Source organism: Neopsephotus bourkii, unplaced genomic scaffold, assembly GCF_033783945.1.
Source record: "Neopsephotus bourkii isolate Nb327-2 ecotype Australia unplaced genomic scaffold, CSIRO-AGI_Nbou_v1 NB_1373, whole genome shotgun sequence".
Taxonomy (NCBI): domain Eukaryota; kingdom Metazoa; phylum Chordata; class Aves; order Psittaciformes; family Psittacidae; genus Neopsephotus; species Neopsephotus bourkii.
The window spans coordinates 4,726,442-4,746,625 of NW_026901852.1; the positions used below are offsets into that span (position 1 = coordinate 4,726,442).

General features: G+C 42.8%; 1 protein-coding gene across 1 annotated transcript in view; it reads left to right on the plus strand.

Annotated features, from left to right (window-relative positions):
- The window catches only part of EPAS1 (endothelial PAS domain protein 1), a 74,176-nt gene that overhangs the window by 33,452 nt on the left and 20,540 nt on the right, over positions 1-20,184 (plus strand). The window contains exons 2-6 of the mRNA XM_061367212.1: positions 7,912-8,102; positions 17,364-17,515; positions 18,111-18,195; positions 18,699-18,817; positions 18,925-19,127. Coding sequence (XP_061223196.1) covers positions 7,912-8,102; positions 17,364-17,515; positions 18,111-18,195; positions 18,699-18,817; positions 18,925-19,127 — 750 coding nt within the window. The remainder of the gene's footprint in view (positions 1-7,911; positions 8,103-17,363; positions 17,516-18,110; positions 18,196-18,698; positions 18,818-18,924; positions 19,128-20,184) is intronic.

Here is a 20,184-nt window from a genome sequence, read left to right on the forward strand (position 1 = left end):
GACCAGCACTGGGGCTTGCTGGGCATGCCTTGAGGCAGGAAACTGCTCTGCCTGAAAATGAAGAGATGAGAAGTCACTCAACCATCTATCCCTAATGCAGGGAATGGGTTGAAAAGGCAAAAAGGCAATGCCTCTATCTGCTCCAACTGCTGATCAAAGAGCAGGCTGGCACCTCTGCACACTGTGAGCCTCATGCGGTTCCACAGGGCTGTGCCTTGCCCTGAGAGCAGCATGTTTGGCACGTCTTTCCAGGTACCAGGCTCGTGCTGGCGTGGTGACTGCAGGACAGGCTGCACTCACAGCATCGTAAAATAATCCAGGACCAGATTAATGGCTGCTGAAATCCTAATACTTATCTTTCTGGTTCAAGGTACTCATAAAACTAGAGGAAAAAAATGGTAGAACATAAATCCTGTAGATGCTGTTTTGCTTACTGTGATTAAATTTATCAGGCTCTGGTGACATACTGTGAACCTAAATGCTTTAAAAAAAATAAAGCACTCCTACAACCTCTGCAAGGTTTTCAACATTGAACTCCCCAAGTACTATTTAGTTGCTGTGACAACTTTAGTATTCACAATGATACTTTAAATTACAGGTGCAAAGTGGGTTTCTTATAGCAGCTACATTAAATGCAGCTAGTGGTATAAAAAAGATGCTAGTGGTACAAGCATTTCAAAACTATATAGTTTTATATGATGCTTTTTGTCTCAGCACCACCTTCTTTAAGAAGTAAATGCCAGGAATGTTCTTGAAAAGAAATAAGATACAAATCCAGTACAGCTTAATTAAGACAAAAGGTACATCAGAGCTTCAGACATTGGAGAAGTTAGTCTTACATGTGGTTTTAAAGTTCTCATGGAATTTACCCTAACGAGCTTATGTGTTTCCTACTCAAGAAAACATATTCCTGACTGTTTACCACCAGCTGTGGTGATCCTAGGGTGATGTGGACTTAGTGAATTATAAATATGCCCGAAGACACCACAAGTTTGGTATTCACTTAGGCCTCATATCTTGATACTCTAATTGTACTAGCCAAGTCCATTATCGTTGTGCCAAACATTCTTTGAAGAGGCCTAATAAGAATAGAACTGAGTTTCTTGCCCTTAAACAAGAAATCTTCCCTCATCTGTCTCGGAGATGCTCCTATTCCTCATTTTCCTGCCTCTTGTCCAGCCTTTGGTTTTAAACCTGGAGGAAAGAATCGCATCACACGTTGATATGGCAGGAGATGCCACGCTTCATTACCCTAGCAGTGATTTGTTATTTAGTTGGTATGTACAGAAACACAAGAAATCCCCAAATCAAACCAAGGAGTTGGTGGGGAGTTACAGTAAGTTAGGGCAGCGTTAAAGGAAGGGTGGAAGGTATTTCATTTCCTTATTTTTGTAATAGCCCTTTCTGTTAGTAGCTTTTCTTGTTACCTTCGAACTCTCATTTCCTCTATTAGCAAATTCCCCATTTAGGCGTCGTTTGTATTTTGTCTGTGTACTGGGTACCATATCCCAACATTCTCAGCTTTCATAGTTTGGCCCAAGTTCCTGATGAGTGAGTAAATTGCTGTTTCTAGCACTTTATTTACCGATGGTCACTTCTGTTCCTTGAACGGAGGGGGCTTTCAAAAGCGCAGCGTGCCATCCAGAATAAACTGCTCGTCAGGTACAACAGTTACAAATGATTTTTAAAGGAATCTTAAGGCTAAGTAAGCATCACTGCTGGCTGCTTGGTGTCTGTGCAAGCACATCCCTGGGGGCCATTAGGCAGTGTGGTTCTGAGATAGCTATGGAGTGCCTCACAGGCAGCAAAGCTCCTTTTCAGTTATCGTCCTGGTTCAAATCAGCAAGGCATTTGCTGAGCAGAAAGTGGAGCAAAATGTAAACATGCAGCAAAAAAAGCATTTGCTAGGTTGAAATAAATCTTTCTTTGTTGTTATCCAAGATAGTGCTGCCTGTAAAAATATTTTTATTGAGTTTTTACAGGCTTGAATTGGAAAATGTTTTTTCTGCTGAGCATCTGATTTTCTTTTTTTTTCCATTTACTTGTACTGTAAAGTATTTTCTTATCTTTGCCTCCTTAGAATGTATTTTTCTTGTCCTGCAATGTAGCATTTGAATCTTTACCTGTTAAACCATTGAAAGTGAGCATTCACTAGGAGTGAATGAGAAATTTCATGTGGCAGCTGAATTAATTATGGATTCTTGACTTTCAAAGTGCCAGAGCTAGAAACATTTAATAACGAGCCGCTGGATATCAAGTAATGCGCTGGTTGTTTTACTAGCTTGCATACATGGCAGTTTGAAGCAAAGTCCAAGGGTCACCGGAATAGTGAAGTAAACTCAAGCGAGTCAATCTGAGCTGTGTATTTCAAAGTGTACGGATGCGTTGTGCAGTACATACATACGAGTGAGGGCTACCAGGTTACACAGAGGGTGTTTTTATGCAAGGTGTGGATTAGGATTCCTCTAAAAGCTTCTGTGATCTGGAGCCTGCAAGGTGGGAGTGTAATTCAGTGCAATTACTGTGCTGCCTAGTCTTAAACAAGCAAGTGTGTGTGTACACAACCAAGGCATCGATCCACATGGACTTGTTGAGAGCAGCGAAACCCAGAGCAGAAGATTGCTGTCTTGGCAAGCTTAAAGGAGGCCCACGATGTCCTCAACGGAAGAGAGGATTGCTGAAGCTGACCGCTCGGTACCAAGGGCTTTGATGGGGTAATGTGTGTGGGAAGGACCAGGGAGATGTATGGGTGGAGGTGGCGGGCAGGGATTTGTGATGGTAATGAAGTACTGGCGGGGTTACGATTGCAGAGAGTATGGTCATAGTTGGTGGAAACTGGACTGAGACCTCAAGTCAGTCCCTGTCTGCTGCACCAAGAAGGGTTATATGAGTGCCTGACTGTATTCCAGACCAGTGAGTGATGCCATGGGTTAGGGTGGTCTCTTCACCCCAGTGTTTGTGGGGCTGATCCCTGCTGTGTCTGGGTCATGGGTGCCCAGGCAGCACAGTCCCCGGTCTGGCCTGGCTGCCTCAGCATATCTCCCAGCTGCCAGAGTCTGAAGCTATCGCAGCAACGAGGACTATAGACAACCCCTATGCTGTCATGATAGCTTTGCAAGGTTGTTTAAGCCAGATCAGTTATGTGGGGCCTCAAGGTTTGCCAGTAAGTTGCTGTGCCTGGAGTTCCCAGTCCTTCAGTAAGAGAGGCTTCAGAAAGCCAGATTATGATCTTCACCCCAGGTGTGCCAGACCTTCCTCTTCAGGCATTCCTGCCTATTTCAGTGGAGCTGTGTCGCAAGGGGCTGTTGGAGATGAGCAAGGGGATAGGAGTCTGACTTCTTGGATCCATGCAGGACATTCCAACATACCTTTGGATGCTCCCGGCAGATAGGATTGCGTCCTCTGTTCCTGTTATTGTTGTTGGGACCAGTTTGTTGTTTGGGTTCTTGGGTATGTTGTGGAGGGCTTTTGCTCCTGAACTTTTGTGAGCTTCACCTGAGAGGGCAGATACTTGCCTGTTGTTTGTCATCTTTGCTCACATGTGTTGGCCCGTGAATTCTATTTTCAGAGCGCAAATTAAACATGCCAGGAGGGAGTGGGAAATCATGTAAACAGCTGTCCTGGAGGTACAGTGCCATACTTGTGTTCTGTGGTGGCCAAGTGCCTGCACTGTCTTAACTCTTCCATTCCCTATAGCCTTCATGTGTGTAAACACTGTGGCCTTGGAGCATTATCCAGCAGCCCTCAGAGTTCTTGCTGGGAATTGGCATCTTCCTTTTCGTTCTCCTTGAGCTTCCCAACTACCCTGTGCATAGCCCAGTCCTGGATGGAGTCCCCAGTCTCATTTCTTAGCTCGATCTCGCCTTTTTCATGGATATTTGAGCTTTTCTGTTTCTTTCTTGTGGTTTTATTGGGAAGGGTCATGCTGTGATTGCAATGTAAGGGTGCATTTGTGGCCAAGTGGGGTCTTACCCTGCCAGATCACAGAATGGTTTGGCTTGAAAGGGACCTCAAAGATCATCCAGTTCTAACCCCCCTGCCCCAGGCAGGGACACCTTCCACTAGAGCAGGTTGCTCCAAGCCCCATCCAGCCTTGCCTTGAACGCTGCCAGGGATGGGGCACCCTGTGCCAGAGCCTCGGCACCCTCATAGTAAAGAATTTCTTCCTTATATCTAGTCCAAATCTACCATCTTTCAGTTTAAACCTGTTCCCCCTTGCCCTGTCCCTGTGGGCCCTTGTGAAAAGCCCCTCTCCAGACTTCTTGTCAGCCCCTTTAGGCACTGGAGGTGCTTTAAGGTCTCCCCTTATGGAGCTTTCTCTTTTCCAGGCTGAACAGGCCCAGCTCTTTCAGCCTGGCTTCATAGCAGGGGTGTTGCAGCCCTCTTGTTGGGATATTTGGATTGGGGCTTGATCCCAGGACTCCTGAAGGAACGAGTGTTGGGGAGCTCCCAGGAGGATTCCCCTGCACCACCTCCGAGCCTCACACCAGCATGCAGGTGGCTTTCTCATGTCTCTCCCGTCTGACCCAAGTTTGGGTGAGTGAGGTTTCTGCTTCTGCTTGCATCACTTTCCCTGAGCAGTGACGCACATGTGTGCTCTTTTTTGCCACGTAAGTGGGTGGTTTATGTGCTGGGAGGGAATGATTCATGAATTAGCTGGAACCTGGGCCTTTTCTCTGTTGCCCTAATGATGTGTGGAGTCAGTATCCTTCTTTCTTCCTGGCCTTCAAGAGGGCAGCTCATAGTTACGTTTTCATGCTATAGCTGTGGGTTAATCCTGTAGCTACAGTAGGGGCAACTGCAGAGAGTTAATGGCCTGCAATATGAAAATACTGCTTTTAGCAGATTTCTGTCATTTGATTCCAATTTCTGGAGGCTCTTGCAACCAGGATGAGTAAGCACAGAACAACTATCTTGGACACGGGTGTCCTGGGAAGGAGAGCAAGCAAGCGTAGATGTCTTCTGACTGTGGCAGGGGGGAGAAACTGTGTGGGGCAGTCCCTCCTTGTGCTTGTACTAGGCTGGCTACACTAACAACGTGACCTGAGGGTGTGCTGAGTGAGGAAAGGCTGGGAGGGAAACTGAGGTGCAGGAAGCCACGGGGGAAATACTTAACAAGCAAATTGTTTGTTTGCTTTGGACGATAATGGGTGAGCAAGAAAGTCCTTTGAAAGCCACTGGGCAGCCTGATTCCTCCCCTTGTTTTCTGATGTGAGAAAGCTCTTGTGTGGTATGGTATGTAATGAAGGATGCTGTCTCTCTGCAGAGAAACTGAGCATGGCAGTCAGGAGTGAGTGGAAGCATCTGCAGCATGGGGGGGAAAGCCATTCTCTACTCCTATCATCAGTTATTAGAAACCTTGAGCATCCCATGGTTAATGAAACCAGCTTGTCTCATCAGCCGCACTTCAAAATTACATCTACAGAGTTTAGCAAAACCAAGTATTCTTCTTTGTGGCTGGAGTGGTGTTATGAGACCTTGTCTTATATAGCCCGTTTTTACTGCATGAGTTGTGGCATGTCTTTGGCCTTGGTAACCCAGGTGTTGTATTTAAATGAGGAGGGATTGGATCTTGTTCTGTCCAGGTTGGTTCTAATGTGAAAATTGTGGGCTCCAGATTTAGAGCAGAGCTTGAATGTTCATGGGTCAGGTTAAATTTTCCAAGCTGCAATAGGGGTTTCCTGCAAATCTTGCCATCTAGGTTTTGTTCTGTTTGGTTTGGTTTTGTTCCTACTCTTTTATCTCCTCAGTAGAATTAGAAACTGAGAAGATTGGGAGGGCATGGGGCATTTTCTCTTGTACCTTCTCAGACAGCTGTATGAGGGGACTTCTTTTTTACATGGATGTAGTATGACTTTCTCAGCAAAGAGAGAAGTAAGGTGTTAGAGTCACCTTGTAATACCTGCTCCATTAGATTCAAGCTTGGGTGGGTTGGTGCCTACTCCAGCAATGCCCCTGAAGTCATTATCGAAGTTGGATCCTGCTGTTATGTCCTGAAGTGTGTGTAGGTCTCCTCATGTGCATGCCTCCTGTAACAGATGCAGTGTTAGAAAATATCCACCTCAGGCAAAATCATTGTGAAAGAGGTCGCTGAGGGCAGACCATGGATCTTGAGGAGATACTATAAGCATTTATGAGGCCCTTTGCCCTGTTAGCACACCCTCTGGTGAGCACCTATCTGATCCCTGTGCATATGCCAAGCTTCACGTGTTTTGCAGCGTGAGGGCCCTACTGATGTGTAGTGTGCACATTCCTGCTTTGGATGATGATGTTGAATGCTCAGCCTCACTTGGGCCCAGCAAACATTGTACTGAAACTTTACTCTTGGCATTCAGCACACACCCTGGATATTTTCCCTTATTCCTAATTTATGAAGGCACCCATGGTTTCAATGCTAGAAGCTTTTGAAGGCAGTCTAACTCTTCTAGAAATGGTGATCTTGCTCAGAGTACATTGCTATGTATTAGTACTCTTCTTCTATCTTATGCAGAATGAGACCAGTCATGATTGGAACAGTTTCTAGTAATGTGATGTTTTCTTCATCATCTTCACACACAAGAGTATATTTATTGAAATACCCTGTTTTGATAGGACTTTGTTGTTGATTTGTTTTTAGTTTATAGGCTCTTTTTTTATATACTGACATTGAAAAAAAGCAGGTTATAAACTGCTTCAATTTTAGGCAGCCTTGAGAAGGGAGAGATGCTGCTGGTGATTTCTGCAAATGAATGTGCAGCCCCAACAGCAAAACCAGCAGGGCTGATCTATTCCACACCCTGTTCTGTGCTCATTCTGTTCGCATTGGTACAATATTGCAGGAGTCTGCCTGAAAAGAAATATATTCTGTGTTGACATAACTAAGATGCAAAACCGCAGCTCATGCAAGTGAAGGACACTTGTATTGGCAGAGCTGCATGGGTTTGATATAGCTGATGGTTTTGAATGGATTCAGGTTCTTCATGTTCTGAAATAAGAATTGTACTTGATAAAAGAACCTTAAAGTCAGTGAAGCACCCTCTTAAAACAGTCCTGTCCCAGATCCATTATAAATGTATCCCTTGTGTATCTTGCATGTTAAATTTAGCTGTATGTCTCTCAGTGGCTTAATATTGCGTGCTTGCTTTGTAAAATGTCTTCCCCTTCATTATTTTCTGCTCTTATGTCTTCTGTGGACTTTCAAGACTGCTGGCTCTATTGGTCACATTATTTTACTCAAGAAGGAACCTATTTTCATAGACAGTGGAGAGCAGACGATTTAATCAGAATATCCTTCTACAGAGGAGGGGTTTCTTGCGAGTAGTAGGATTTTCTCTCCCACTTGGTATCCTTCATGGTCAAGAAAATGTTTTTCCAGAGCAGTGTTGGATTAATTGCTGAGAGAGTTGTATATACAGACACAGCTTGATACCCTGTTATTACCTTGATTTTAATGTGGGGTATAGCCATTGAAACTCTCTGACACTGAAATAACTATGACACATCCACATGTATTGTAATTGTTCCAGCTCTAAAATGGATTGTTATCTCATCCCAGAAGATTTGTCAAGTAAATTAATTTAGATTAAACAAACAAAACTTTTATTTTTAATATTTCCTGAATTCTAGGAGTAATACGATGCTATTTCACATTGAAGCTCTCACCTAAAGCAGATCTTGATCCTGTTACACTCAATGGTGATTCAGGGAATCCAAAGGCTGACCTGTGTAGAATTGGAGCCCTTTGCAGCTGTGGCTGTCCTCTGCTAATTCCCATTTTTAAAGGATCAAATAGATATTAAAGTCTGGTCCATTTATTTAAATCACTTGACATAATGGATTCATTCATTGCTGAGATTTACTCTTGTAAATTCCTCTCTTAAGTCATGAATTGCACTTGAAGAAACGCTTTTTCCTCTCTTCTTTACCTACCAGGAGCAGTTCTGAGCGGAGGAAGGAGAAATCAAGAGATGCAGCAAGATGCAGAAGAAGCAAAGAGACGGAAGTTTTCTATGAACTGGCACATGAACTGCCCCTGCCCCACAACATCAGTTCCCACCTGGACAAGGCATCCATCATGCGCCTGGCAATCAGTTTCCTGCGCACTCACAAGCTGCTGTCTTCAGGTAAGATCTGGCCATAAGAAGTTATTATTGCTAGCTGATGGCAGCCTGGTAAGATTGTGTATGTTTTTCTCTCAGTACAGGGTCCTAAGGTGAGAATAGGACATAACTGCTTGTGTTGTAAGAAAACAACTGGATTTAAAGATAGGTTGGTGGGGTTTTTTTTTCAACAAAATTATGCGTATTTTAATTGGGTTAGAAAATCATAGAATGGTTTGGGTTGGAAGGGACCTTAAAGCTCATCCAGTTCCAACCCCTCTCCCATGGGCAGGGACACCTTCCACTAGACCAAGTTGCTCCAAGCCTTGTCCAGCCTGGCTTTGAACACTGCCAGGTTTCTAAGCTTCTCTGGGCAACCTGTTCCAGGGCCTCATCGCCGTCATAGTAAAGAATTTCTTCCTTATTTCTAATCTAAATCTCTCCTCTGACAGTTTAAAGCCATCCTCCCTGGTCCTGTCACTACATGCTCTTGTAAAAAATCCCTCTCCACATTTCTTGTCAGCCCCTTTAGGTACTGGAAGCTGCCCTAATGTCTCCCCTTAAGGAGCCTTCTCTTTTCCAGGCTGAACCAGCCCACCTTTCTCAGCCTGTCTCCAAGCAGAGGTGCTCCAGCCTTGGAGCATATTCTTGGTCCTCCTCTGGACTCACTCCAGCAGGTCCAAAACATCAGTGATATCAGTCATATAAGATCTTCATTACCAAAATAACAACTAGTGCAGTTTTGTCTCTCTAAAATAAAACCTGTCAAAACTCTTGAATGTGGTTTATTAAGCTCAATTACAGGATTTTAAGCTTTTAAGTTTATTCAGAATTCAAACATATGCCTTAAGCTTCAATGCTGAAACAAGTAAAGTTTGATTTGGTGTGGCAAGCGTGTTTGTGCCAGCACATTCAAAAGGCAGCTGGGAAGTTCTGAAGGTCCAATACTTTCTTTAAAAGAACTAATTGTTCTTGTTATATGCTGGCAATGAGTAGTAGGTGCTTATGACATAAGGTAACTAAAGCAAACAACTTTTAAAGACTCAACGTGAATGGGTACCATGTAATCAGAATCTTGCTCATGTTGGACTAGTAAGAAACATGAACCAGGGAACCAGCATCATTTTCATGTGAAAACTGGCAAAATTAACAATATTCTTATTTTGCACCTGTATTTGAATAATCACTTTGATGGAAATCTATGGTTTGAGTAGCCTGTAAGATCAATGAAAGCAACTGGTGTTTCTGGCAGAACTTTGACACAGTAAGTATCAAGAATACGTTAGCCAAACAATGCCTGCATTGTTTGAGGAAGGTAACCCCCAAATTTCATCTTTTCCTTAATTAATGGCAAAACTCCCAATAAGGTTATGATTGCACTTCCTTTCTTTAGAAAAGTTGAGTCATAACATAACAATTACTGTCATAAGTGTTATTAGGAAGTGTGTCATTTTGTGGACAGCTATGCTGTTGGTTTGTTGCTGGTTAGTCTGTAAGATGTGACAAACTCAATCCTCTTTCTGAGTGCTCCATAGTTTTTGTAGTTTTTTTAGCTTCTGCTAAAACTATTGTATAAAATGTGTGTGTTTCCATCTTAGCTTATAGAATGTGGCTTTTTAACATTTCCTTCTGTGGAAAGAAAAGTTTATTTGCTGAGCAGTGCTTGGAAATCATCTTTGATTTCATCATGTCATTAATACTTGAAGAAGTTGCGTAAAGAGGTGAATGTTGTTGAAAGTGCTGTACACCAAGCCAATGTGTTGTTAACGTTCTCAGAAAAACACAGCTTTGGCTCTTCAAATATTTATATGGTATGAATTAGGGACTGACAAAGCCCAGGAAAAGCAAATTTATGAAGGGCTGTAAAAAAAAAATGTATATAAATGTGTGTATATATACATATACTAGTTTGATGCTGTCATCATTGGGAAAATATAATTGCTCACCTGCAAACTGCTAAGATTAAAGTGAACTTTTCATCTACATGTGTATTAGTGAGGAAAAATATCTACAAATAGAACATTTGTTTTAGTGCTTCTGCAGTGGCTTAGGGTCATATCATTTAATAGTAATGACAACTCAGGATATGTATATAATATGCACATAGTTACATGATTTTTCTGTGGCAGTGATTGAAGAACAATGTGATTCATGTAGCTGATTTATATTTTTTTGGAAGTACCACCAAAAGTTATTTCCTCAGATGTAAATCTGATGCACTTCCTCAGCCTGAATATTAATGTGGAGTAAGTCCTCTCATTAAAAGTTGTGGAGTTAAACAAATGCAGATTTGTCCATGGGTACATGGGGATGTAGATAAGGGTTTCAAAATCTTCAGCGCTTTTATTCCAAGGAATTGAACTTAAGGTACTTTAAAGGGATTGATTATTCTGGATGATTTTGGTATTATTTGCTCATGAGAATACACAGAGATGAAAGAACTCAAGCCAGAAAACCTCATCTGCTATTTGTGTTTTTCTCATTTAAATTAGATTCCATATCTCTGATTGTGGGCTTCTGAATTATGTTGGCCTTTAAGGACACTGGCTTTCACTACAAGGCTATCTGATTTAATTTAAGGGGATAGGTTTTCAATACAGCTTTAGTCTCACAGATGAAGGTGTTTTGCTGCCCATGCATTTTGAGGAGAGTGTGGAGCAATATGGGAACTCTGCTTGTGTGATGCCTGTCCATGCAATTCTTGCTCTTGCTCCTTTCTAAGCCCCAAGCAAAGCTGCCCCCCATTCCACTTGCAAGTTTAGTAGACTACAATCTGGCCATTAATTCACTGTTGCATTTGAGGAGCCTCATTTGACTGGTGAGGACCACAGGGGGTTACTGTGTCATCTCTGACAGGTGAACTGGGAAATGGGAGGTGGAGGATTGTAATGTGCATGGGAAGCAAATGTCTGCCTCAGCCTGCAGACCCCCTCTTTGCTTTATGTTGTCTTCGTGGAAATGGTTTTGGTTTATTTGGGCTACGTACTTGGTGTAAACTGGAGTTAAGTGGGGGTATTTATCATGTCATTAATTAGGACATTAAAATAACATCTTCTATGTTTGTATGTGTATATGTACAATGTCATTAAATAAGCTTGCAGTACAGCTTGGAAAATGCTTTGAAGAGTAGTAAAGAAAAAGGTTACTCCTTGATTAGCACTTTCCTCATGTGTTATTTACGCTATCAAAACCTACTGGTAAACCAGGTTTTATTTTATAGCACTGTTTGGCCATGATTCTCAAATGTGAGCGCATCTCTTCGTTTCATGGCAGTTTTGCTTGCAGTGGAGAGGGCAAGGCCCTTCCCAGGACTGCATCCTCATCTTTCTGCAAGCTGATGCTCCAGATGGGATTTCAGAGATGGCCGTAGGCAAGGTGCCAGCCTCAGTGCACTGGCATTGAGTGTCTCATGCCCCTTCCTATTATTCCCTGACTCGGAATAGGGCTTTTCAGTTGTGTAGCTCAGGCTGTTTTACTAGCTGTGTCTGCATAATGATTATTTATCTGTCAGGAAGCCAAGACCTAGGGAAATCTATGCCCACATTCTTCCAGCAGGTGAATGGCAGAGCCTGTGAATCTGAGCCTTCATTGAGAGCTCTCCTGCTACGTGCCTCTGAAAATCTCAGCTTCAGGGTTGCAGGGTGCACGTCTCCTGCAGGCATTGCAGGGCCTGAGCTTGGCCCTTGTATCCTATCATAATAGGAAATAGCTGGTTGTATATCTCAGAGTTCAAAAGGGTAAAAAATACCAGGTTTTGCTTTATAAAAGTTGTTGCTTTACTTAGTAACACGTTTCCCTTTGATTTTCACAGTAGGCAATTCTGTGTGGGAATGTTGGAGAGGAAGCCTTTAACATTTAGAAATGCAGGCTGTTCGTCTGACGGCCTGATTGAGATTAGTATCGCAGGAAGCAAACTGAAACAATAGCTTTATAATACTGTTTCCATGTTGTGCACAGAACAGTACATGGTACAATTGGAATGCGAAGTAGAAATATCACTTAATTATGCTCATCTTAAATATTTTTCAAGATGTCCTCTAATTCTGTTGGCATAATACATTTTTGCCATCATGACATTCAAATGTTCGGGATAAATTTAGAACTGATCTTTGTTTCAAGGAAAGGTTTTGATCCCATAAAGTTGCTGCTGAAAATAGGCAGTTTGATGCTTATCGCTAGTGGACCTTTTGAATCTTATGTCCTTTAGTATAGTCAGAAGAGCTGATAGCAGTACTTGTTGCCTGTTAGTCTGTAGTCTAGCTAGTAAATTAGCCTAATGCTTTTTGGGGGGATTAATGGGAAGAGAGAAATAACTGTCTTTTGCTGAAGCTGTCTTAGTTAACAGCTAACATCATGATGGTTGTTAAGGCTGCCTCAGGTAGTCTCTTTTTGTCTGGATATGAGGAAGAGAATTCACTTTACGAAGCCTGTATGGGCATTAGCATGTGGTGCCCATAATTTGAAGCGTTCCTTTGGACCACATTGATGCTGAAGGCATTACAGGAACCAGAACCCTTTGGTACCAGTGAGTTTCTGTGTGCAAGCACTGCAGCCTTTTTTAGTCAAGCTAATCAGGCAAACATAATTTTATCAGCTCTCTTTCATCCATCCCAGTTGTGTGGTCACCAGGGTGTCTTTTCTGTGCAGAGGTCCAGCAAAGGAAACTGGATGGGAGTTGCTCCTGTGCAGGCAGACAGCAGCAGAAATGGGGAGGGAACAGGGAAGCAGACGGGAAGTTGTTTGGGAGAAGGGAGGCCATGAGGAAGCCACTGTGAAGTTGTTTCAAGGGAGGGAGACAACAGAGCCGGAAAGCCAGCAGGGAGCAGAAGGGAAAAAATAGCTTTTCTCCAGGCTTTTAAGGGAGAGGACAAGCTACAGGGAGAAGTGCTGTGGGCATTGTTTTTGAATGTCTGGACAAGCTGCATCTAATCTCAGACCATTGTGGCATAAAACAGTGCTTTAAAAATAGCATGGCTACTTGTTTGCTTTTATTAAATTGGAAAAATAGCTTTGTGCCAACCGTGCTGCCAGGAATGGGAGTGGAGCTGGGTGCTGAGTGCTTCGGCTGCTTAAAGTGATGTCCCTTCTTTGGGAAGCTGTGCCAGAAGTTCCCACAAGGTGCGGGAAGCCTGGTCTGATGGGGTGCTGTGTCTTGCCGTTCAACACCGAAGGCTGCAGGACTCAAAGCAGGTTCCCGGGAGCAGCATCTGAATGATTTGGCTAGATATAAACTCTGCAATTAAAACAACACTAACATAAGTGTTTTCTTTATCAAAGTTGCTTGTGCACTTGGAGATAAGAGCTCTTCAGGAAGCTTCAAGTTTAAGAGTAGCTTTTTCTTGATGTATCTAAACTGAAAGCTGTTATTGAACACATTGAAAATATCCCCTTGAACAGGATGTACTGCCCTGTCAAGACAAGAAGAGAAAGGAAAAAAAAATCAGTCGCTATCCTTTGATGGAAAACAAGGAACCAGGAAGAGACAAGTCTGGCTCAAGGCTGCTCTCTGGGGCAGGATGGAGCTGCTGTTAGATATTCCCTAACTTTTGCCTGCCGGCATCAGGCAGTGTTTACAGCCCTCTGTGGAATGGCAGCCGTAGCCTGGTGTCTTTTATGCACAAAACATAAGGAACTTTCTGGTATTTGTAGGATCCAGGGTGAGAGACAAAGCTATGAGAATACTGCGGATGAGATGATGTGACCTCCAGTAGAAACCTTTTTTATCACTCTTTACCTGTGAACTGACCAGAAGAGGCCCCTTTGAGTCAGATCAAAGGTGTTGAGGGGAGTATAAGCTGTTTGCTAGAGGCTGTTTGTACCTGAGCAGTTATTCCTTGTAAGGAGAGCCTGAGTTTTGAGCCGCCAGGCTCCTTCCAAGAGGTTGGACTGAAGGAAATGAGCAAGCATCTACGGAAAAAGTGTTCTTAAACTTGGGAACAGTGCACATCCTGACAGTGGGAATTAATCAAAGCTTGTTTACAAGAGCTATTTTTAGCATAAAAGGTTATCATAAACACTGCAATAAGCATTTGCCATTGCAGTTCAAAGTTTCTTGATGCTGAATAAATTCCACTTCGGGGGTTAGAAAATTTCTCAAAGTGGAATTTACCAAAAAATACCAAAATTTAATACAGGCAGGGACATGGACTGAAAAATACTGCATCAGAGCTTGATGCAGACTAAGAAATGCTGCCTTGGGGCAGTATGAGTAGCAGGATGACCCATCAGGCTGGGACATGGGCACAGTTGCTCTGTTCTTGGTTCTGCTGTAGCTCTGGCAGTCGCCCCAGGGAGGCCAATGCACTTGTGTGAGGTTCTCTGGCGTGTTTCAGCATCTCCTGAGCTCACCTGGGCGGAGATTCTTCCTCCTTTATAGGCTTCCCAGTACTACATGAGCACAGTCTTGGCCAGGATCCATAAATGTAACTATAACATGAACAGTAATATCACAGCACTTCATTCTGCTGAATGTGCTATTAATATAGAGTTAAACTGGCATATTTGAAGTCCGGTCTCCCTGCTGTGCTGTTATGGTGCCTGCACTGAGATATTCCTATTAATAGAGGAGCGATGGAAAAAGTTGTAGGGAAAAAAAGAAGAAACATGTTTTTATTTCAAAATTTAGTTAGCAGCTATTGGGAAAAGCAGTGCTGACAAAAGTGAAAAATAAAAATGAGGGTAAACAGAATCTACAGTTATCTTCCTTTAAGACCTGGAAAATTCCAAGCAGTCTACATGGGGTGCTGTTATCTGCCCTCAGACCTACTGGAAGACTAAAGTTCTGCCCCTACCTCCTCATCCTGACCTGCTTCCGTTTGGTCCCAGCTTTCTCAAATGTTTTCCCTTTGAAGCCAGATTTTCTTGTGCTAGCGCTGCAGTTCAGCTCCGAGGTGAATTAATGAAGAAAATTGAAAGCAGTGAAAGACAATAGGGATTTTTGGGAGCAGCCTGCATTTGTTTTTTATGCCTTTATTTGTTTTTCTTCTGTGAAATAGGTTCTTTCTAAAGCAAACTAGGCTTTTGTGAGTGGCAATGACTGATGCGTATCGGTCTCCTAATGTGCATATATCCTCTATGTATTTAGTAGCTAGTGATTTTCACAGCAAGGGGACAAGCTATAATGCTGTAACTGCAGCCATATAAAAGGTTCTTAGTATAATTATAGTAATATAAATAATAAATAAGTTACCTGACACAGGGCGTTCTAGGGCTGCCATGGTGATGCCCAGCATAGTTCTGTGCTGTGGACTAAAGATCTTGAGGTAGCTAATACGCTTTAAGGGTTTAGCACGGATGATACCTTATGGGACTGAGTTTTTGCAACCACCACAAAGAACCTGGACGCAGCAGAAGCTGTGAGCACTTCTGGTGCATCCCCCAGTGCTTGAGCATCCCTGGGCAGGCTGTGGAGAGATGCCGATGAGGGCCAGGCAGGGAATGGATGGGCAGCAACAGCACAGTGGTCCCTGGAGGTACTTGTCTTCTACCTTCATGTGCCTGATAGTGCCTACAGTTTCCTCAGTGCAGCTGCACTGTAATAATAGAGCATCATCTACGAAGTACTACAAGAAACCTTATCTGCCAGCTCCCATTGCCTGATGCAGATGGGGATGCTGAAGGGGATGCAGTGGGGTTACCAGTGAAGCTGGAGGGTGTCTGCAAAACCTTGGGTGTTCTTTGGGGTTATGCAAGGGGGGTGCACAGCAGAACAAAACCTCTTCCCTCCCTCCTCCCAGTTCACATTATACATAACTCTAGCTGGACAAAGGTAATCTTAATGGAAACAAGTTGAACTCTGATCCCACAGAACCCTATAACCCTGTGCTTTAAAGCTGGCTGTATCTTTAAGTGCTGTGCTCAGCTAGGACATTAAGGGTTTGAACCTGCAGCCCTGATGTGAGTGATCCTATGTCCTCTGCCTGTATTTGTGTAAGTAATATAATTTATATGCATGGAAAAGCAAACTTTATCATCTGATAATACAAGTAAAGTGTTTGTCTTTCACTGTTGGAGGCATTGAAGAATACAAATGCTTTCAATAGCCTTCCTGCCTTTGAATGGTCATGTTTTGTTAATGCGAGCTTAATGAGCTGGGGGGAAAAATGAAAAGGAGGGTCTGGGGTTAGAGCTGAAAAGTCATTTTTTTTCTTTGAACCCACACTTGGCTGATTGTCTTGGGCTACAGCCATGATCCCTGCTGAATAAACCATTTGTTTGCTTCCGGAAAAGTAAAAAAAGACCCTTGACATTCTTTACACAGCAGAAACAAGCTTGGGAGCAGATGGTCACTTACCTTCTTTTTTTTTCCTCCTTCCCTAAATGTCATTATGGTCAAAGTGCGTACTATTCAGATATATTATTGTGTATTTTCTGCATTTTAAATGCTAGCTCTGATGTAATTTCCTGGAGTCAGTTGCTTTGTACTGAGGAGGAACTGGCTGTTGCGTTTGTAGTTAGAAGTGCAGCGCAGGGACACGAAATGATAAATCCCCAGCCTGTGGTGGCCATCCCCAGAGAGCATCTTCTCTTCCCTGCTAGAAAACAGTTGCATTGAGAAGCAAAAGGTGGTAAAACAAGTGCTCCCAGTGGCGCTGGGGCTGAGTCCATTTCTGCTGCTGGGGAGGAATGTTGAGATGCAGGGTGAGGATGCAGCAGCAGGCAGCATCATTTGTCACTGCTCATCTTTTCCAAACAGCGGCTTGGTGGGTTCTGCACTGCAAGTGCTCATCCCTCTGCATTTACTCACTGCCCATCCTTAAGTACTAGCAGATGGAATTCCAGGAGGTTTCTAGATTGAGCTCACCTTTTAATCATAATTCATTAATACTTCAAAGGAAGAACTGCGTTTGTTTGGCTCAGCCTCTTCCCTACCCCAAAAAATACCAACCCCAAACCACTTCTAATAACGTTTTACAAAACAATACCCCATTCCTTGTTCTAGGCTTCTTCCAAAACAAGTATTTCAACAAGGAACATGAAGGGAAACGATGAACGTATGGCCAAAAGAATGTGCACAAAAGGTTTGCTTCTATATTTAGGTATCTAAGTGTTACGTACTGAAAACAAGTCTTGCAGAAAGACACTAAAGATGAATAGAGGGTCTGTTGTACTTGCCAGAGTTCAGAAAGGTATTTCCTGCCTTGCTAGTGATAAAGGCATCCCTTTTGTACAGTGTTCAGAAGGGGGTTGTCTTGTCTTGGTTGCCTTGTACCTGGACGTGTTTGTGTTGAAAAAGGCTGGCTATGGTGCTGAAGACTTTACATGCTTTTTTTTTTCCCCCCTCAGTATGTGCTGACAACGAGAATGAATTAGAGGCAGACCAGCAGATGGACAACTTGTACCTGAAAGCTTTGGAGGGATTTATTGCCGTGGTGACACAGGATGGAGACATGATCTTTTTGTCAGAGAATGTCAACAAATACATGGGTCTTACCCAGGTAACTTGTTCCGTGACACTTTCCTGTCTTTGTAATGCAATTCCTAGAAACGAGTCCTATGCCTAAATGCAGAAAGCCAGCTGTGTCTCATTGCAAAAAGAGACTGGAAATAGAATGTCTCATTTCTCAGCAGGTACCATGTACACCAGACAACGGTGGGGGGGTGTCCCTCTCCCTTTCTATCAAAGTCATACTGTCATTGGCAACTGCAGACTTGCCTTCCTAGATATTACCATGGAGAGGAGAATGGGAGTTTATTCAACTTCTGCTTTAGACCCTGAGTCATGGGGATTGAGCTGCTCTTTTATGTACCCCCCTTTTCTGCTTTGTGGATTGGGGGGGGGGGTTCTCCTTCTGTGTTGAAAGCAACCAGTGGTGTTGGCTGTTAACTGCACTTGCACATGCAAAGATAAGGAATTGTTCTGGGGAGAAAATGAAGTTATGCATGGGATAAACAAAGGGAGGGTCACAGGATTTGTGTCTGTGAGCATTCTGGTTCTAATGACCAGTTTTATCTGAATACGTGGTATTTAACACGAGGTAAATATCATCAATTGTTTTTATTTGGCTAAGTGTAGTTCTTACTTCTGCACAGGTGGAATTAACTGGACACAGCATTTTTGACTTCACTCATCCGTGTGACCACGAAGAAATTCGAGAGAATCTAAGCCTGAAAAATGGTAATAACAAAAATACAAGAGTCACTGTTTGCTTTTTAAGTAACCAAATGAGGCAACTGGCTAGCAGTAGAGATGTTGGTCATGGTAAAGGGGATTTTCATTCCATTCCTAGAGTAATCATTAACTGTTATTCACTGCTTTGCAGATTTCTTTTGTTTTGATAAGTATTGCTTAAAAATGATAGCACCAAGAACTGTTTGTTCAGTGTTTTCTTTTCATCAAGTTAAGGCAGGCATAACGTTTTCACTTGTAACGCTTGGCAAAGATTTATGTGCTAAACCTAAAGATAGGTTTAAATGCACAAAGTCCTACTGAAGTTCCACTTTAAGTTTTAGGTCTGAGCTCTATAAACTGCTCTTCAATGGTCCATGCATCTTTGATGGTCTCTGCAGGTAAATGATCTGAGAATTAGTCTGTTTTTTCTATTGAATCCTTCCTGCTTGTGAATAGAAGAAATCAAGAAGCAAAACTGAGAAAATCTATTTGCTATTTTCCTTATACAGGTCCAGGCTTTGGGAAGAAAAGCAAAGAGATGTCAACTGAGCGTGACTTCTTCATGAGGATGAAATGCACTGTTACCAACAGAGGCAGAACTGTTAACCTCAAGTCTGCCACATGGAAGGTACCATATTTGAGCCATAATAAGTGGTTTTGATTTGAAAAAACATATTCTCATATGGAGAAAGAACATTCTTAAGTTTGTTTCTCATTCAAAAATCATTATTTCAGGTTTTGCACTGCACTGGACAAGTTAAAGTATATAACACTTGCCCTCCTCACACTCTGTGTGGGTATAAAGAGCCTCTTCTCACCTGCCTTATAATAATGTGTGAGCCTATTCAGCATCCTTCAAACATCGATATCCCCCTGGACAGCAAGACCTTCCTGAGTCGCCACAGCATGGACATGAAATTCACCTACTGTGATGACAGGTAAACTCCACTGACTTTCTGCTTTCCATGTGTTTCCTTTTGCTTTCCATGGGTGTTTCTATGTTTTTGACGAAAATAAGTAGTCCTTCCAAATGTCCTCCTGCGTGGACCTGGTAAGCAAAGAGTAGGAGAAAGGACAGTCTGTTACCAAGGCAGCTATTCAGTGGCTCACTTAATCCATCTCAAATCTCAGTTTAGGCAAAACGGTATTCCTGTTTGTTTCCTTCTCGTGCTGGGTGAAGAATTCAAGTTCACTTGCAGAAGACGAGGCAACTTAAAACCATAAGCATTAGCTTCTTGGGCTTTAGCAAACTGAAGGATACACAGGATTTCTGTTGTTGTTTTTTTAGGGAATGTCTGAAACGACAGCCTTATACAAGGACTGTTTTACAGTTGGTTTGGTCCAGGATGCTGTTAGCGGTTAGCTGGGAAGTACTTTATGCTCTAGATTATCTGAGGATTGCGAAGGCATCCGGAGCATCTGCAGCTCTGGAATGGGCTTGGAGCCTCTTGCTCAATGAAAGCAAACAACCTTTGCTGGTTATCTGCTCCGTTTAGTGGCGAAATGAAGGGGGGAGGAGGAGGATCTTGGATCAAGCAAGGGGCTGTGTGTCTGTACTCCTTGTGGGTTTGGTGTTTGCTGGTTATTTTTTTTTAAGTTTGAGGTCATTTCTGAACGTAGTATGCAGTTTCCATTTAATGAAACTGGTTTCCTGAAGTTCAGAGCTGCTCACAACCACGGAGGTCTGCAGGGTTATCAGTGGGATTATACGTACGCTGCATCTTATGCAAAACCTCACAGGATTGAGATCTTGGTTGGTTTTTTATCCTTCAAAGTTTTGGTTTTTAAACTTGTGGTAAGCAAGATTTATGATTTCAGAGAGTGATGAAGCAATTGTATCAACTAGCAGTGTATAAACTAGCAGTGTTAGCAGCTGTGGATGGAAACAAGATGACAAGTGTGAAGCTTGACTGACCTTCTGGCCTTGTTGAGAATACAGCCACGAGTGTGCTGTAACTAGAAATGCCCTCTGATGTAACTGCAATAAAACAGACT